Source organism: Oncorhynchus kisutch, linkage group LG7 (assembly GCF_002021735.2).
Source record: "Oncorhynchus kisutch isolate 150728-3 linkage group LG7, Okis_V2, whole genome shotgun sequence".
NCBI classification, from domain to species: domain Eukaryota; kingdom Metazoa; phylum Chordata; class Actinopteri; order Salmoniformes; family Salmonidae; genus Oncorhynchus; species Oncorhynchus kisutch.
In genome coordinates, this window is record NC_034180.2 from 43,474,621 (window position 1) to 43,493,385 (window position 18,765).

General features: G+C 46.3%; 1 protein-coding gene across 1 annotated transcript in view; it reads left to right on the forward strand.

The window, feature by feature from the left end:
* The window catches only part of LOC109894646 (membrane-bound O-acyltransferase domain-containing protein 2), an 81,027-nt gene that overhangs the window by 55,462 nt on the left and 6,800 nt on the right, over window positions 1-18,765 (forward strand). Inside the window, exons 4-11 of the mRNA XM_020488274.2 lie at window positions 8,631-8,726; window positions 10,042-10,097; window positions 12,060-12,114; window positions 14,103-14,286; window positions 15,804-15,996; window positions 16,372-16,475; window positions 16,589-16,653; window positions 17,002-17,134. Of these exons, the coding sequence (XP_020343863.1) occupies window positions 8,631-8,726; window positions 10,042-10,097; window positions 12,060-12,114; window positions 14,103-14,286; window positions 15,804-15,996; window positions 16,372-16,475; window positions 16,589-16,653; window positions 17,002-17,134 (886 nt within the window). The remainder of the gene's footprint in view (window positions 1-8,630; window positions 8,727-10,041; window positions 10,098-12,059; window positions 12,115-14,102; window positions 14,287-15,803; window positions 15,997-16,371; window positions 16,476-16,588; window positions 16,654-17,001; window positions 17,135-18,765) is intronic.

The following is an 18,765-nucleotide window of genomic DNA, read 5'->3' on the forward strand; positions in this document are numbered from 1 at the left end:
GATTTTTCAAAAAAATTAACAGCTTGCCGGAGAACATTTTTAGCTGAGACAGGGGGGTGGTTGAGGGACATTGTGGCCCAGTCCGACAATACCCTGGGATAGGGCCAACCAGGCAGGATATAACCCCACCCACTTGGCAAAAGCACAGCTCCCACACCACCAGAGGGATATCAAGAGTACATGGCCAACTTACTACCCTGAGACAAGGCTGAGTATAGCCTATGAAGATCTCCCCCACCACACAAGCCTGAGGGGGAGCAAGACCGGGCAGGAAGATGAATGAAGGGACGGCAGGTAGCCTAGTGGTTAGAGTGTAGGGACGGCAGGTAGCCTAGTGGTTAGAGTGTAGGGACGGCAGGTAGCCTAGTGGTTAGAGTGTAGGGACGGCAGGTAGCCTAGTGGTTAGAGTGTAGGGACGGCAGGTAGCCTAGTGGTTAGAGTGTAGGGGCGGCATAGTGGTTAGCGCATTGGGCCAGTAACCGAAAGGTTGCGAGATCAAATCCCCGCACTGACAAGGTAGTTAACCCACTGTTCCCTTGCCGTCATTGTAAATAAGAATTTTTTCTTAACTGACTTGCCTAGTTAAATAAATAAATCCATAAATAAATAAATAGAGAACGTCAGTGACTCAACCCACTCAAGTCGAGTATAGGGAACGAAGCCTGGCAAGACGTGATGCACCCTTGTTAGGGCTGGCATTTCTCTATCTTTCTCATCAACATCTTAAGTGTTTGCTTCAGGGCTGAGAGGAGTGGTAACGCAAAGTCTGCTTGACTAAAAGAGATGGGCAAAATTAGAAGTAGCTAAAGATGGGGTGAGAGGAGACTGAGTTCAGGAGGAGACTGAGTTCAGGAGGATAGACAAGGTTATAGTTTTTCTAATAAAGTATGTAGAGAGAATAGACTGCATTATTTACAATATCAAATCTCTCTCCTACTTTATCTCCTCAATCGCTCTCCTCAGTCATCCCTCCCTCCATCTCTCTCTGCTTACTCATCCCTTCCTCCTTCATATCGGTCTCCCTCTCCACGTCCATCCTGCTGCCTTTGTCCAGACACCTCACCAGGCAGATTAGAATGGAATTTCCTGGGAAGCATTAAACCCAGTGGAGGCTGGTGCTAGAAATGCTAGCAAGCCCCACGAGAGCAAATATATCTCCTGTAGACTTCAAATGGAGCAGAACAAACATGCATATACAACCGTCCCCAATCCCCTGACTGCACTTCATCTGAAAACCAGTAGCCTAGCTCCTCAATGTGCAAAGTACAACACTATTTTCAACTATTGTCATATACATATAGTTATGGCCATTGTTTAACAAGCATTTCACTACACCCGCAATAACTTCTGCTAAGTATGTGACCAATGAAATTTGATAGAAATGCCATGGTGTCAATGACTGTTTTGGTGAAGGAAGAAGTCAACTGCATGTGGGTATTGTGATTCACACACACTCTGTTTAGTTCTAGGCTACACACATTGACTTGTCATTCAGTTGCTGTTGCGACAGCAGAGCTATTTTCTCCTGGGTAATGTTCAACTTGTCTGTTCATTCACCTGTTGAATGTGCCTGGAGAAAGGTTGGGGAATGTTCTAGAGATGTTGTCCTCCGCTCTCTCTACCTGTTATAACACACTGACTTGTGGAAGGGGAGGTGGCATACCGTTTGTATGAATGTACTTAGCATTTATTTTTAGCTGAGGATTGACATGTATTTAATGAATCCCAAAAACTGTTTTGCTGATAATACTTTGTCTATAACTCGAAACGTTGTATATGCAGAAAGTCTGGCGCGCTACTGATTCCAACCTCCGTTCAGATAACAGACTTTGAAATGGAGAACCTGACAATAGAGGGAGTATAAGCGATCGAGAGGGAGAGGTGACAAAGCGAGTGAAGGACACGGTGATAGAGTGCCCACATGAAAGGCTGTGTTATTCATACCATGTTGCTATTGAAGCCTGAACCACCATCCCTTTGTGTGGCAAGGCCTGTGAAAGAAATGACATAACCAACCTACCTGCTGCTTGGCAGGCAACAGAAAAAGGCCCATTTCCCCACACATGGGTATATTGTGCACTCTGCAGCAAATTGCCCTGATTTCTGTCCTATTATATTAGGGTAATTGGAGGGGTTATGAGGCGTGATTAATCGTGGGTCGGGGCATCGGGAGGTGGCGGAGGTCCAGGCAAGGTACCGCACTGCTCGGGAATGCTAAGTGCTTTGGGCCGAGGCTCGCTGCCAGCTCATTGGCTGGAAACACGAGCAACGGGTTGGCTTTTTGTTCCCTGCCGGTTGAAATGGCACTGATAAAACCGTCACCTCCGAGACATGTCTGCCCTGTGACTGAGTGGACAGTTGGCTGGTTCTGCAGTTGGATGCGTCGCATGGCAACGTGACTATGACTCTGGTCTTGCAAATGTTCCTCAGGAGAGCAACACAAACAGGGGTAATGGGAGTGGTCCCATTGCAGATGGGTGGAGTTTTTGTATTCAGCGATGATCGTTTGAAGTACATAGGCCAAGACGTAGGCTAATATAGTAAATGCTAAATAAGCCCAATAGTCTTTAGAAACTCCCATCTTGGAGCTGCTGGAATGAAGTAAGCCCATTGATTCAGCATTGATTTGTTCCTCTCGCTCTCCGGGCCGTGGGCCACTTCAATCTGGCCTGGTGATGTTTAATGCTGTGCTGGGCTGGCTCGGAGCCCTGCATTCCCCCTTGGACCTGAAACTTAACAATAAACCTGAATGATAATATGAAAACACTGACCCTTATTACACCAAACCTAAACACGCAATGGTATCCGCCATTAGCCTAACCATAAACGGACTAAACCTGAGCACAGCACTGATGATGCAGTGACAGTTCCCATGACATAATCTGACCACAAAACACCAATCTTCAATACCCCACCTGTCCATACAACCTTACACCAAATATGTAACAAACAATATACCTCAACACAAACTCTAACTCCACTGTCGATGGTTAAAAGGTCCCACTCAGGCTAGCTGTCAGTATGATTGAGTTGTGACGTGAGGAGGGGTCACACCGTCCTCAGCTGACACATCCAATCAGTCACTGTCTCCAGTACCCGGTCCTATGTGTCACAGTGTAGGGCGATTCAGACCAGAGTTTTGTATTTAAGAACCAACTTTTTTATTTAGTATTTTTTTCATCCAGGATGCGTTTCCGTATGGTGTACGACTGTACATACGTACGTGTGTGTGTGTGTGTGTGTGTGTGTGAGAAAGGAGTGTCAAGCATCAAATATTGTTTACGCTCTCATGCATAGAGAGATTAATACATAGAGTAGCATGTGGTCACAGATGTGGCATAGAGTAGCATGTGGTCACAGATATGTGGGCAGATGTTGGCAGCCTGACAGATGAGAGCTTGTGATTCTCACTCAAACTCATTAATGCCACTGTGTGTGAGTGTGTAGTCAGAATTCCTGTATTTATTCACCTCTAGTGCTTTTCATTATCTTGCTGCTTGTCTTTTGCCGCTCATCTGGGCCTCCCAGGGGGTTAAATCGTCAAGTTGCCCCGTCTGAGGCTGTCCCTCAGTGGGGAGGCAGTCTACTTTAGACCCACACTTCAGTTACTGCAAATTACACCAGGAAGAGAGTCCCGTATGGGCCTTCTGTAAATACACTGTCTGTTAACACATTCTTATTTACAATGATGGTCTAGGAACAGTGGGTTAACTGCCGCTCTAACCACTAGGCTACATGTTGCTCATTTCCTGTTAGTGTAATACTGCTGCTACTGTGTCAGTAATATAACATCCCATGAATTATAAAAAAAATTGAAATTGACAAATAGGATTTCTAGTTTTGTCAGAACAGAAAATGATTGGATAGGACAGTAAAGGATGCTTCATGGTGATATCAGTTTCAGGTGTTAGTCATGTCTGCCTGTCTTTGAGGGCTTATTTAGGGAGTGACGGTAGAATGCCTTTAATGTCTTCTGGGGGTGTTTCCGACTGACTGCCTTTTGATATTAAGGGATCTCGGCGGATTCAGACTTCTGTGAGGACAATGGTAGTATCCTCAACTTTTCACTCTCCCATGCAAGGAAATACATTAGTGTCCACTGTTCAGACCAGGCTGCCATGCCACCCTCTCACCAGGCTGCCATGCCACCCTCTCACCAGGCTGCCATGCCACCCTCTCACCAGGCTGCCATGCCACCCTCTCACCAGGCTGCCTGCCACCCTCTCACCAGGCTGCCTGCCACCCTCTCACCAGGCTGCCTGCCACCCTCTCACCAGGCTGCCTGCCACCCTCTCACCAGGCTGCCTGCCACCCTCTCACCAGGCTGCCTTGCCACCCTCTCACCAGGCTGCCCTGCCACCCTCTCACCAGGCTGCCTTGCCACCCTCTCACCAGGCTGCCTTGCCACCCTCTCACCAGGCTGCCTTGCCACCCTCTCACCAGGCTGCCTGCCACCCTCTCACCAGGCTGCCTGCCACCCTCTCACCAGGCTGCCTTGCCACCCTCTCACCAGGCTGCCTTGCCACCCTCTCACCAGGCTGCCTTGCCACCCTCTCACCAGGCTGCCTTGCCACCCTCTCACCAGGCTGCCTTGCCACCCTCTCACCAGGCTGCCTTGCCACCCTCTCACCAGGCTGCCTTGCCACCCTCTCACCAGGCTGCCTTGCCACCCTCTCACCAGGCTGCCTTGCCACCCTCTCACCAGGCTGCCTTGCCACCCTCTCACCAGGCTGCCTTGCCACCCTCTCACCAGGCTGCCTTGCCACCCTCTCAACAGGCTGCCTTGCCACCCTCTCAACAGGCTGCCTTGCCACCCTCTCACCAGGCTGCCTTGCCACCCTCTCACCAGGCTGCCTTGCCACCCTCTCACCAGGCTGCCTTGCCACCCTCTCACCAGGCTGCCTTGCCACCCTCTCACCAGGCTGCCATGCCACCCTCTCACCAGGCTGCCTTGCCACCCTCTCACCAGGCTGCCTTGCCACCCTCTCACCAGGCTGCCTTGCCACCCTCTCACCAGGCTGCCTTGCCACCCTCTCACCAGGCTGCCTTGCCACCCTCTCACCAGGCTGCCTTGCCACCCTCTCACCAGGCTGCCATGCCACCCTCTCACCAGGCTGCCATGCCACCCTCTCACCAGGCTGCCATACCAAGTGAGGGCACACAGCGCTGAGATGCCCATTGTGCCCACTGCCTGTTCTTGCCACTCCCCCTCTTATAATACCAATAACCATGAGCCTTGCTTGGAATCTCAATATAATGCTAACCTTTGGGCCACACACACACACACACACACACACACACACACACACACACACACACACACACACACACACACACACACACACACACACACACACACACACACACACGTAGCTGTTTAATGTCCTGTGGGATTAACACTGGCATTTGTTTCTATTTCTCAGCAAATGTTTGTAACCCCTTTCAGCTCATTGTTTCCATTTGGTTGATCTGAAACATTGTGATAAATAAATAAAAAGTTCCTCTATCTACATTACATACTTGGCATGGAAGCACTGCGTTTGACTTGGCGTAGCTGGTTGATTTAAACTAGTCCTGATTTAGTGCTTATCTCAAGTACAATGGCAGTCTGGTTTTCATAAGGGAGAAGCAAAAGACGTAATGCTCGCTCAACATTTAAAAACTCATTGTAACATTTAAGCAAAGTTAAAAAGCTTGATGTTTTGGCCACCATTGCCCTTCATCATGAAATGCATTCAATTCATATAGACACTTAGGCTTGATCCTATTCCATAGCACCATGGCCATGTAACCATGGATGACCATCTTACTGAATCTAAGATGCAAACAAACCACCAGCGTTCTTCCTCATCTCCAACAAAGACTAGTCGATTTGCCTGACTGCCTTTCTGATGTCCAAGATCCCTTCCGTTGAGGAGAACAAGATGGATGCTACAGCTAGCTGAGTCTTTATGATGTCCAAGATCCCTTCCGTTGAGGAGAACAAGATGGACGCCACAGCTAGCTGAGTCTTTATGATGTCCATGATCCCTTCCGTTGAGGAGAACAAGATGGATACTACAGCTAGCTGAGTCTTTATGTTGTCCAAGATGGATGCTACAGCTAGCTGAGTCTTTATGATGTCCAAGATCCCTTCCGTTGAGGAGAACAAGATGGATGCTGCAGCTAGCTGAATCAGCGTTTGCTTTGTACCAGCTCTCAGTACTCACTCACTCCACATACAGTGGCAAGAAAAGGTATGCGAACCCTTTGGAAATACCTCGATTTCCGCATCAATTGGTCATAAAATTTGATCTGATCTTCATCTTGGTCACCCTCTCACCAGGCTGCCATGCCACCCTCTCACCAGGCTGCCTTGCCACCCTCTCACCAGGCTGCCTTGCCACCCTCTCACCAGGCTGCCTTGCCACCCTCTCACCAGGCTGCCTTGCCACCCTCTCACCAGGCTGCCTTGCCACCCTCTCACCAGGCTGCCTTGCCACCCTCTCACCAGGCCACCATTGCCCTTCATCATGAAATGCATTCAATTCATATAGACACTTAGGCTTGATCCTATTCCATAGCACCATGGCCATGTAACCATGGATGACCATCTTACTGAATCTAAGATGCAAACAAACCACCAGCGTTCTTCCTCATCTCCAACAAAGACTAGTCGATTTGCCTGACTGCCTTTCTGATGTCCAAGATCCCTTCCGTTGAGGAGAACAAGATGGATGCTACAGCTAGCTGAGTCTTTATGATGTCCAAGATCCCTTCCGTTGAGGAGAACAAGATGGACGCCACAGCTAGCTGAGTCTTTATGATGTCCAAGATCCCTTCCGTTGAGGAGAACAAGATGGATGCTACAGCTAGCTGAATCAGCGTTTGCTTTGTACCAGCTCTCAGTACTCACTCACTCCACATACAGTGGCAAGAAAAGGTATGCGAACCCTTTGGAAATACCTCGATTTCCGCATCAATTGGTCATAAAATTTGATCTGATCTTCATCTTGGTCACAACAATCGACAGTTTTCATAAACTAACACACACACTTATATGCTTCCATGTCTATTGAACACAATATGTAAACATTTACAGTGCAGGGTGGAAAAGTATGAGAGCCCTTGGATTTAATAACTGGTTGACCCGCCATTGACAGCAATAACCTCAACCAAACGTTTTCTGTAGTTGCGGATCAGACCAGGACAATGTTTAAATTATGTATTCAATATAGACAAAAATACAATTTGTGTGTTATTAGTTTAAGCACACTGTTTGTCTATTGTTGTGACTTAGATGAAGATCAAATTTGATCTGATGACTAATTTATGCAGAAATCCAGGTAATTCCAAAGGGTTCACATACTTTTTTGTGTGTGTCCCAATGGATGTGTTCAACGTGATAGATGGCTAGTGTGGATAATTTAAAAAATGACCAGTGACTACCGGACTCTGTTCTGGTGTAAATCTGCACTAACATACTACTGTCACAAACCGGCTCAAAGTGCGTAACAAAAAAGGAGACAACGTGGAGATGAGTTAAATATATGTATTTAACTAACTGTGTGTGTGTGTGTGTGATCAATAGTGTAAGTGAGTGGTTACGTGCATAAATGTGATGATAATCCTTAATAAGGATTCGTCGCCAGACCCACTGGCTCCAGGTCATCTACAAGTCCATGCTAGGTAAAGCTCCGCGATATCTCAGTTCACTGGTCACGATGGCAACACCCACCCGTAGCATGTGCTCCAGCAGGTGTATCTCACTGATCATCCCTAAAGCCAACACCTCATTTGGCCGCCTTCCAGTTCTCTGCTGCCTGTGACTGGAACGGATTGCAAAAATAGCTGAAGTTGGAGACTTATCTCCCTCACCAACTTTAAACATTTGCTATCTGAGCAGTTAACCGATCGCTGCAGCTGTACATAGTCCATCGGGAAATAGCCCACCCAATTTACCTACCTCATCCCCATACTGTTTTTATTTATTTACTTTTCTGCTCTTTTGCACACCAGTATCTCTAACTGCACATGACCATCTGATCATTTATCACTCCAGTGTTAATCTGCTAAATTGTCATTTCGCCTACCTCCTCATGCCTTTTGCACACAATGTATATAGACTATTTTTTTTATTCTTGTTTCCACTGTGTTATTGACTTGTTTACTCCATGTGTAACTCTGTTGTCTGTTCACACTGCTATGCTTTATCTTGGCCAGGTCTCAGTTGTAAATGAGAACTTGTTCTCAACTAGCCTACCTGGTTAAATAAAGGTGTTCTCAACTAGCCTACCTGGTTAAATAAAGGTGTTCTCAACTAGCCTACCTGGTTAAATAAAGGTGTTCTCAACTAGCCTACCTGGTTAAATAAAGGTTAAATAAAAAATAATAAAACCCACCCGAAATCTGTGTCTGCATGGAGAGTTTATCCTGGGACACACCCGGGGCCAGGTGTGTCCCATTTCACTGACGATCCTCCCGGCTCCGCCCACCAACATCCTATTAAGGAAAACAAGAGCAAAGAGAGAGAATTCGTCAGACAGAGTGGGAGGGTCGTCACACTACCTAGTATGAAATAATATATTGGGAATATATGCTAGTATAGACATTGGAAAGTGACTGACCTTGTCTCTCCTCTCTCTCTACAGGTTGTGCTTCATTGTGGCTCTGGGCTACCTCAGTTTCTGCCAGGTCACCCGGGTTTACGTGTTCGACTATGGCATGTACTCTGCAGACTTCACCGGGTAACGTCTGGGTGTTGTGTTGACTATCAATTACATTAATTTGCATGTATGAATCAATCAGGGAGAAGAGAGCGGAGAATTCCAGCTGACATGGCAGACCTCGAGAATTGGAGTCGAATGCCCCTGCATTTTGACTATCCAAATATTGTTAGTACCACATTAACCAGCTGTGGAGGAAATAAGTCCAGCAACTACAATGCACTTAACTGTAATGTACATTGGGGTGCATTGATCAAGACTTCAGTTCCTCCTCCTCCAGGGTTGCTGGTGAACCAGACTACCAAACACGTGTGCTAGGGCAGGGGGTGGCCAGTTGCTAAGCAACCCCAGTAGGAGAGCCACAGCATCACAAGTGCAGACCTCCCTCTTTGCCTCTTTGATTATCATCAAGTCATACCTAATAGGCTCTTTTGTATTTTCTCCCTGGGTTAGATGGTCAGGGCACAATCTATTCCATGCAATCTAGAAATCTGCTACCAACTTTAACCTGCTACCTACTTTAACCTGGTACCTACTTTAACCTGCTACCTACTTTAACCTGCTACAACCTGCTACCTACTTTAACCTGCTACCTACTTTAACCTGCTACATCCTGCTACCTACTTTAACATGCTACCTACTTTAACCTGGGGTGTTGTATCATTTTGAACAACTGATTTTCTGTGCAACCTACAGCTAATGAATACTCCCATTTTAATAAGGATAGTCTTTAAGATTTCCACCCACAGTTCTCCTGTCATATGGTATTACGTACCTGACACTGTCCTGTTGTCTTCAGTGCGTATAGAAACCGACTTAACAGATGTTGCTGATAGCAGCAGGAAGGTCATCCGTTACCAGGATATGGTTATGTGTGTTCGCTACGGTCGTACTCCCAAGTGCTTTCACTGAATGATGGTCAATTAAGCAATAAGGCCCGGGGGGGTGTGGTATATGGTCGATACCACGGCTAAGGGCTGTTCTTATGCACAACGCAACGTGGAGTGCCTGGATACATCCCTTAGCTGTTGTATATTGGCCATATACCACAACCCCCAGTGGTACTTTAATACTATTATAAACCGGTTACCAACGTAATTAGAGCAATAAAAATGTTTTGTCAAACCTGTGGTATACTGATATAAAACTGCTGTCAGCCAATCAGCTTTCAGGACTCGAACCACCCAGTTTGTAATGAATAATATATCCCTGGTGGAGATGGGATGTTAATATATTATGTAATGAGAAGAAGTTAGCGACAGTGTAGGTGAGATGAAGCAGTCAGGGATGATTTGATTGGTTACTCTCCTCTCTTCTCCTGTGTTCTCTCCTATAGGCCAATGATGGTCATCACTCAGAAGATCACCAGCCTTGCATTTGAGATACATGACGGTGAGACGTGTGTGTTTGTCTCTCTATAGCTAAGGAACTCTGTCATCATGGTGATGGAACATGTCATTGATAAGGCTGTCATGACAGTTGCCTGGGAGGTGAAAACAGCAACACAGAGGGAGACAATAACACAGTGGTTTTATGAACTGCTCTCAATTTCCTCTTTTCCAGCCAGCTGAAGCTACAACTAGCATGGGAAGTCAGGAACTCTACCACGTTCTATGCATAGTGAGAGAGATCTGCGGTCCCCTTTTTAACAAAAACAGAAACACGACAAGAGGGGATATGAACATCAAATTGTATTATTGGTTTCAGCTGCTAGGCCTTTTTCGTAGGCAAGTTTCCATATGTGTTTTAGGCGGGGTTTCTGTATAAGCAGAAAACATCTGACATCTGCTGATGTAAAGGGCTTTATAAATACATTTGATTGATGTGTTTGGCACCTTGCAGACAATATATAGTCCCCCTTTATATCCTGTTCATCTGGTTTTATTCCTTTTGAATTGAAAAACAAGCAACAAACACCATTTCAACTAGTGGTCTCAATAAATACCTCTGTGGACAGATTGCATAATACAGTAATTGGTGCTCCAGTGCTTGTATGGTGAGGACGTTTGACAGTGGAGTCAGTTGAGGGGGCAGGGGTGGCATTGTAAACACGTGTATGTCACGAGAAAGGTTCTGTTCCTCTGTAAGCCTTTTCCTTTCCCCTACACCAAATCATCCATAATGTCAGATACTGTGTGTGTCAAATCAAATCCCTGTTTATTCGTCACATACACAGTTTATAGCAGGTATAAACGGTGCAGCGAAATGCTTACTTGTAAAGCTCCCTCAGCAGTGCTGTGTGTGTGGGATTACATAGCTGTTGTCCTTTTGAAGTTTTGTAAAGTAGACCGCCAGTGTTAGATGTCCAGAAGCAGTCAAAAGGGCACGGTAACTAATTAAGGGATTAGTTGGGATGTCACATTAAGAGCTACATGTTCTTCTGTAGAGGGAAACATGTCATGTATTACGTGACCAAAGTGTACACCCAAGTAAAATGGAGAGATGAGTAACATTTAAAATGATGAAATTAGACAGTGCCCATTTTCCCATTCATTTGGAATTGGCCAGATCTACTCAACATATGTTGTGTGAAGTCATCTCCACATTTGACCTCTTTTGATGTCTGAAAACGTCTGAAACGTCTGTTATATTTTGGAGAGAAATATATCCCTTTAATGTTTGCTGGAAGTCCCATGCTGCCCCACAGATGGAAAACAGTGTTTAATTAGCATGGTAATGAGATTATGTAATAAGCCCCTCCTTCTCCCTGTCCTCCGCTGACTCCGGGCTTCATTATCACTGGGTCGGTCACCCACGACCCCTGACCATGCCTATCACCACAGGAATGGCCTTTGACCTCTGTTTTGACTGGCCATTAGGCCACACAGCCCTTGGGGCCACTGGGAAAGTGTCAGTTATTGCTGTTGAATAGTATAGCCTGTTATGCTGTAACCACATTATGCAATGACATGTTGACTGAACTGTAGGCTCTCACTTCTAGAGCCGACTGACATGGAAGAGGATAGCTGCTGAGACTAGACCTAGTTGTCAACTGCGGTGTAGGCCTGTGTGACAGTGTCCTAGTGTGTGCTCGTGCAGCTGTGTGGTCGGCATGATTTACTGTGGCTGTGTGTTCGGTGCATTGGAGGTTGATAAGGAGTTGAATCTGGTTATCAGCTGAATGAGTCTGGTAAACAGAGTATTACGCCCGTCTCTTCCTCTGCCTCTCACTACTGCAAGCAGCTCTGACTGACTTCTTAGAATTTAAATGCACACACTTCTTACTTACTCTGGATATCTGTGCATTCATGACAGTCCCAGGTTATTGCATAATGTATTAGGAGTTGAATGTATTTTTAGGGGGATGGGGAAGTCTTGGATATAGTCATGTGACCAGACTCTGTGTTCCCATAGGTTTGGCGAGGAAGGAGGAGCAGCTGACCCCCAGTCAGAGATGCCTAGCTGTAAGGTATGTGACCCAGGTATGTTTTTATTCTCCCAGCTGGACTAGAGACAGTTCTACTGCCATACTAAAGGTATTACTGTGGGACGTGGTCACTGGGAAAGCCTCCATGGTAGCCGCTAGCTAGTACTCATGTCACGTGTATAGTTGCTGTTGTTAATTTCTTATTCCTCTCTTTTCTTGGTTCTCTCTCAATCTCCTTCCCTGTCTTTCTTTCCCTCTCTTTCCCATTGTGTCAAACATGTATATATTTTGTTCTACTGCTACTGTGATTTGATACTGATATGAACACAAAGAAAGATCGTGTAGGTACCCTGTAAAATGTAGGCCCCAACTGGACAATTGCTTCTAAAGAGGACGAGAGGATGGAAATTATTGCCTCTGGAGTAATCTTATTCCATTTTCTTCCCATTAAATTACCGAGAACAGAATGTTCCTGGTATCAACAACAATTAGAGCGATTTATTATGACTTAACCACCCCAGCGCTCCTCTCATAGTCTGTGAAAGTGGCTGTGAAGGAGTTTGTATCCTGCTCCAAAGGGTTCCCAGCGGTTGCATGGCAACCGCACGTATATCAAGTGTCATGTGACCAGGGTAGTCAGGAAGAAGCTGGCAGTGACCAAGGAGTGGAGCGCCAACCTACCTTGTGAAAGGAATTTAATTTAACTTTGAGATTTTTTTGTTTGTTGAATTGCCACAGTTACAAATATGTTATATTGTAATCTGCTAATATACCTATAACAGCTCAACCACAATTTAACCTAGCCAACCCCTTGGCCAAAGGAAAGAAATGTGACATTAGCTGCTCATTGTGACTTAGCTGCTCACTTTGAGAGAAACTCCAGGGCAGCGAGACATAAGCAATCAGTGTGTTCTCCTGACCTTGCAGTACCTCCACCACCATACTCAACAGATTGCACTTGGCAGGGAAAGACTGCACTCCCTCCCTCCAAAGTGCCACACAGATGTAAATGCTGCCAGTGTAACAAAGCCTCTATACAAATCGGCTCCTCACAAGCCTCCATTCCAGAGATTTTCGTTAACTTTTTTTCCATCTGCCTGAATTCACAACAATTTGTCCTCCGAGGGAAGAGTATATGAGTAAATACTAGGTACTATTAGTTCATTTTGGTATACTGTAAACGAATGGTATCCTATCAGTTGAGTGTGCTAGCCCTTCACTTGTCTACTGGAAGTTGATTCTGTTGCTATGCAACTTCTTGCTAGCTTGTTATCATAACAAATTACTAGTAGTATGACATCCAGGAATTTTTGGCATACTGACTAGATCCATACTATGACCAATAAGCATACTACATACTCAAATTACGTCACAAGTAGTACAGTTAGTATGTGTTTTGGAATACAGTTCAGGTCTCTACTCTTGTTGCTCTACTTGGGTGGCCATTCAGGATTTTTATTTAACATTTTATTTAACTAGGCAAGTCAGTTAAGAACAAATTATTGTAAAGCCCCCCCTGGCCAAACCCTCCCCTAACCCGGACGACACTGGGCCAATCGTGCGCCGCTGGGACTCCTGATCACGGCCAGTTGTGATACAGCCCCCGGGCTGTCAAATCCTGGTCCGTAGTGATGCCTCTAGCGCTGTGATGCAGTGCCTCAGACTGCTGCGCCACTCGGGAAGCCCAAAATTACTAGTAGAATTAGTGTGGCAATGCTAGCATGCTACAACAAAAGTGCTGACTCATGGGCTACGTGTTCCTAATCTAGGGTCAAGGCTGTGTAGGGGTAATGTAGCCCTACTTACTGTGCTAACAGGCACATGGATAGGAATGATGAGATGAGGGTCAAGTTATATGTAAGGTATGTTAGAGTTTTTAGTTACGTCTCCTTTGTGCTCAGAGAACGGGATGCAGTATGTCCATGTTTTTTAGCATGACTCAATAGACGATCCTCGGCTTGATCCTCTAGTTGCTAACAGCAGCATCTATCTGTCTCACATCTCTTTCTGTTCTTGTCCTCTTCCCCCAGGAGGATGCCCAATCTGCTGGAGTACCTGAGCTACAACTGTAACTTCATGGGCATCCTGGCCGGGCCCACCTGCTCCTACAATGACTACATGGCCTTCATCGAGGGCACGGCCTACCAGCCTCGCCACCTGGAGGCCAATGGAAGAGAGAACGGGAAGTACAAGCACACAGAGCCCTCTCCCAAGGTACCACACTGCCTGTCTCTCATTGTTAGACTGGTCAGGAGTAACTTAGAATAGAATTATTGGCTGATTCCTCATGAAACTAGAACAAAGAAGGACTGTGATTTTGGGTATTTGCTACTTTTATGATAGAATTTATAACCATTACCAACAGAGTGAGTGTGAAAATGAGTGGAGAGCTTGGGACTACAGAGTTCTATCCTCAAAAAGATGATTCAGAGATAATTGGCTTTAAAGTTCACTGGTTTGAATGGTGTCAGCAATTTTTCTTGGTACTTAAGGGGTGGGCGTGGTGGGGTCATGGCCATCTGTATGTACTGTGTGTATGTACTGTATTCAGACCCTTTGACTTTTGAAAACATTTTGTTAAAGCCTTATTATAAAATGAATTCAATTGTTGTTTTCACCCATCAATCTATACACAATGCCACACAATGCCCCATAATGCCAAAACAAAAATGGGTTTTTAGATTTTTTTGCAAAAAATAAATGAAATATCACATTTGCACAAGTATTCAGACCCTTTAACTTGAAGCGATTACAGCCTTGTGTCTTCTTGGGTATGTCTATACAAGCTTGGCACACCTGTATTTGGGGAGTTTCTCCCATTCTTCTCTGCAGATCCTCTCAAGCTCTGTCAGGTTGGATGGGGAGTGTTTCTGCACAGCTATTTTCAGGTCTCTCCAGAGATGTTCAGTTGGGATCATGTCCGGGCTCTGGCTGGGCTACTTAACGACATTCTGAGACTTGTCCCAAAGCCACTCCTGCATTGTCTTGGCAGTATGCTTAGGGTCGTTGTTCTGTTGGAAGGTAAACCTTCGCCCGAATCTGATGTCCTGAGCGCTCTGGAGCACGTTTTCATCAAGGATCTCTCTGTACTTTGCGCTGTTCAACTTTCCCTCGATTCGTGACACTTGGCTTTCAGGCCATTGAGCTACTCTTGAACAGAGCTGCACCCATGCTTTTTCTTTGTCTCTTCAAAACACAAAAGCTGCAACACAACACGTCCAATATTTACTGCTGTCAAATAGCTCCTGCTGTTGTACACAATGACATAGGCCTATACCTGTTTCTGAAGCTTCTTGTAAAACACAAAGCTAATATTTCAGACGTTAGTTGACCTTTATTTAACTAGGCAAGTCATTTAAGAACAAATTCTTATTTACAATGACGGCGTAACCCGGACGACGCTGGGCGACTTGTGCGCTTCCCTATGGGACTCCCAATCACGGCCGGTTGTGATAAAGCCTGGAATCGAACCAGGGTCTGTAGTGACGCCTCTAGCACTGAGATGCAGTGCCTTAGACCGCTTTTTTTTTGTTCTATCGACTTCAGGAGTTCACATCTTCACATATTGAAAACATTTGCTAAACTACAAATGGATTTAGGCAATTACCTTTTGGTAACCCTAGCCTGCAGTTGTAATGCATTATTGGTTATAATGCTTCGTAAGACTCATAAACATGTATGACCTCCTTATAAGGTCTTATAATCATCTTGTATCTGTTTTCCTCCCACAGAATGACATTATCTCCAAACTTTGTACCTGTGCCATCTCCCTGGCCATCTTCCTGTCCGTGTCTAAGCTCTGTCCGGTGGAGCGCTCCATCGACGACAAGTTCATGGCCTCTACCCCCTTCATCCTCCAGGTCCTCTACCTGTACCTCTCCATGTTGGCCACCCGGCCCAAGTACTACTTCATTTGGACCCTGTGTGAGTGCACTTTAGTATTATTCATGTGACTAAATCTCAAGTAAAAAAAATAAAAATGCATATATAAAGTATTTTGAATTTGAAGGCTGCTGAGGGAGAATGTGGTTGCTGGCCACACCTTATAACAAATCAGGGTGATATTGGCTCTGATAGTGGCCTTTCTAAACTCACATAAAAGTTGGGCTACTTGTGGTGTTACACTGCCCTCTAGTGTCAAGGTGGAGAACTCACTGTATCCCAGGTCCTCTGTGCATTCAGTAGTACGCCTACTATCATCTAACAGAATGGTCTTCTTGACGGTAAGGGCTGTTGTTATTCTGTCTTGGCCACTGACATTCTGCCTGGTATCCTTTGTTGTGTTTTCCAATTGAACAGCTGATGCCATCAACAACGCTGCAGGCTTTGGCTTCAACGGCTACAATAAAGATGGCACACCAAGATGGGACCTGATATCAAACTTGAGAATACTGGACATTGAGGTTAGGCTCTGCCTTTAAAAAAAACAAAAAAAAACATTTTCACTAGTAGTGTAGGTTAGTGTTCCCTCGTTTGGCTACATTCACTACTAGAACAGCACCATCTCTCTTTTCAGTTTGCCACCAGTTTCAAGATGTTCCTCGACAACTGGAATATCCAGACAGCACTATGGCTCAAAAGGTAAAATGCGTCAGTACAGAGTAATCTGGTTTATCTTACTACAGTAGTCATGTAGATAGTACAATCTACATGATTGTATATTGTAGATATACTATCATAGATAGTAGGCCTATATATCAGTAGTCATGCTGATAGTATACAACAAATCTGCACTGGTCTGCTAGCGCTGCCATTATCTCTGCACAGAACACATCTCTACACAAATTGGGATGCTAATGCTATAGTTTGCATAAGCTAGTGTGCTATTGCTGAATCTGTGTCATGTGCACTCAGGCTGAGATGCCAGTATTGTGATTAGCATTAGCTGGTATGCTAATACTTTACCTGTACCATGTCTGTTCTCTACAGGGTGTGCTATGAGCGCTGTCCCATCAACCCCACGGCGGCCACCTTCCTACTGTCGGCCATGTGGCACGGAGTGTACCCCGGGTACTACCTCACCTTCCTCACCGGCATCAGTATGACCATGGCAGCACGGGCAGTGAGTACACAGTCAACACAGCTGGTGTTACCGACCAGGAATCAAACCAACTCAAAATATGCATTAGCCCTCTGAGCTAAAGCCTAGGTGTTAACTGGCAGCTAACACAAGTCCTCAAGTTTCAGGCAAGGTTACAAAATCACATCATTGATGTCTTTAGCTGGTGTTGCCCCATCTCATTTGTCAATGCATGTGTCAGTCACCACTAGACCTGGAGTACACCTCTGATGTAGAAGTGAAGTGGTGGACTGGGAGGATATTTATGTGAAGACCACTGGGAAACTTAGCTGTGACCCTGTTCTGATTTTTTTTAAAGGAGGATTGGGCACTGGCTGCTGGGATTTAAAGCACATAACCCTTAGCATGGGTGGATGAGTGTGTGTGGGTGGCTGGGTGTGTGTGGGTGGGTGCGTGGGTGGGATCTCAGTCTGTTTACACATGGGCAATAGTGAGCAAGGATGTGTGTAACAGTATGATAGAGACAGGGTGATGGACAGGGTGTGTGTAGCAGTATGATACAGAGAGGGTGTGTGTAGCAGTATGATAGAGACAGGGTAATGGACAGGGTGTGTGTAGCAGTATGATAGGGACAGGGTGTGTGTAGCAGTATGATAGAGACAGGGTGATGGACAGGGTGTGTGTAGCAGGGTGATGGACAGGGTGTGTGTAGCAGGGTGATGGACAGGGTGTGTGTAGCAGGGTGATGGACAGGGTGTGTGTAGCAGGGTGATGGACAGGGTGTGTGTAGCAGGGTGATGGACAGGGTGTGTGTAGCAGGGTGATGGACAGGGTGTGTGTAGCAGGGTGATGGACAGGGTGTGTGTAGCAGGGTGATGGACAGGGTGTGTGTAGCAGGGTGATGGACAGGGTGTGTGTAGCAGGGTGATGGACAGGGTGTGTGTAGCAGGGTGATGGACAGGGTGTGTGTAGCAGGGTGATGGACAGGGTGTGTGTAGCAGGGTGATGGACAGGGTGTGTGTAGCAGGGTGATGGACAGGGTGTGTGTAGCAGGGTGATGGACAGGGTGTGTGTAGCAGGGTGATGACAGGGTGTGTGTAACAGGGTGTGTGTAGCAGGGTGATGGACAGGGTGTGTGTAGCAGGGTGATGGACAGGGTGTGTGTAGCAGGGTGATGGACAGGGTGTGTGTAGCAGGGTGATGGACAGGGTGTGTGTAGCAGGGTGATGGACAGGGTGTGTGTAACAGGGTGTGTGTAGCAGGGTGATGGACAGGGTGTGTGTAGCAGGGTGATGGACAGGGTGTGTGTAGCAGGGTGATGGACAGGGTGTGTGTAGCAGGGTGATGGACAGGGTGTGTGTAGCAGGGTGATGGACAGGGTGTGTGTAGCAGGGTGATGGACAGGGTGTGTGTAGCAGGGTGATGGACAGGGTGTGTGTAGCAGGGTGATGGACAGGGTGTGTGTAGCAGGGTGATGGACAGGGTGTGTGTAGCAGGGTGATGGACAGGGTGTGTGTAGCAGGGTGATGGACAGGGTGTGTGTAGCAGGGTGATGGACAGGGTGTGTGTAGCAGGGTGATGGACAGGGTGTGTGTAGCAGGGTGATGGACAGGGTGTGTGTAGCAGGGTGATGGACAGGGTGTGTGTAGCAGGGTGATGGACAGGGTGTGTGT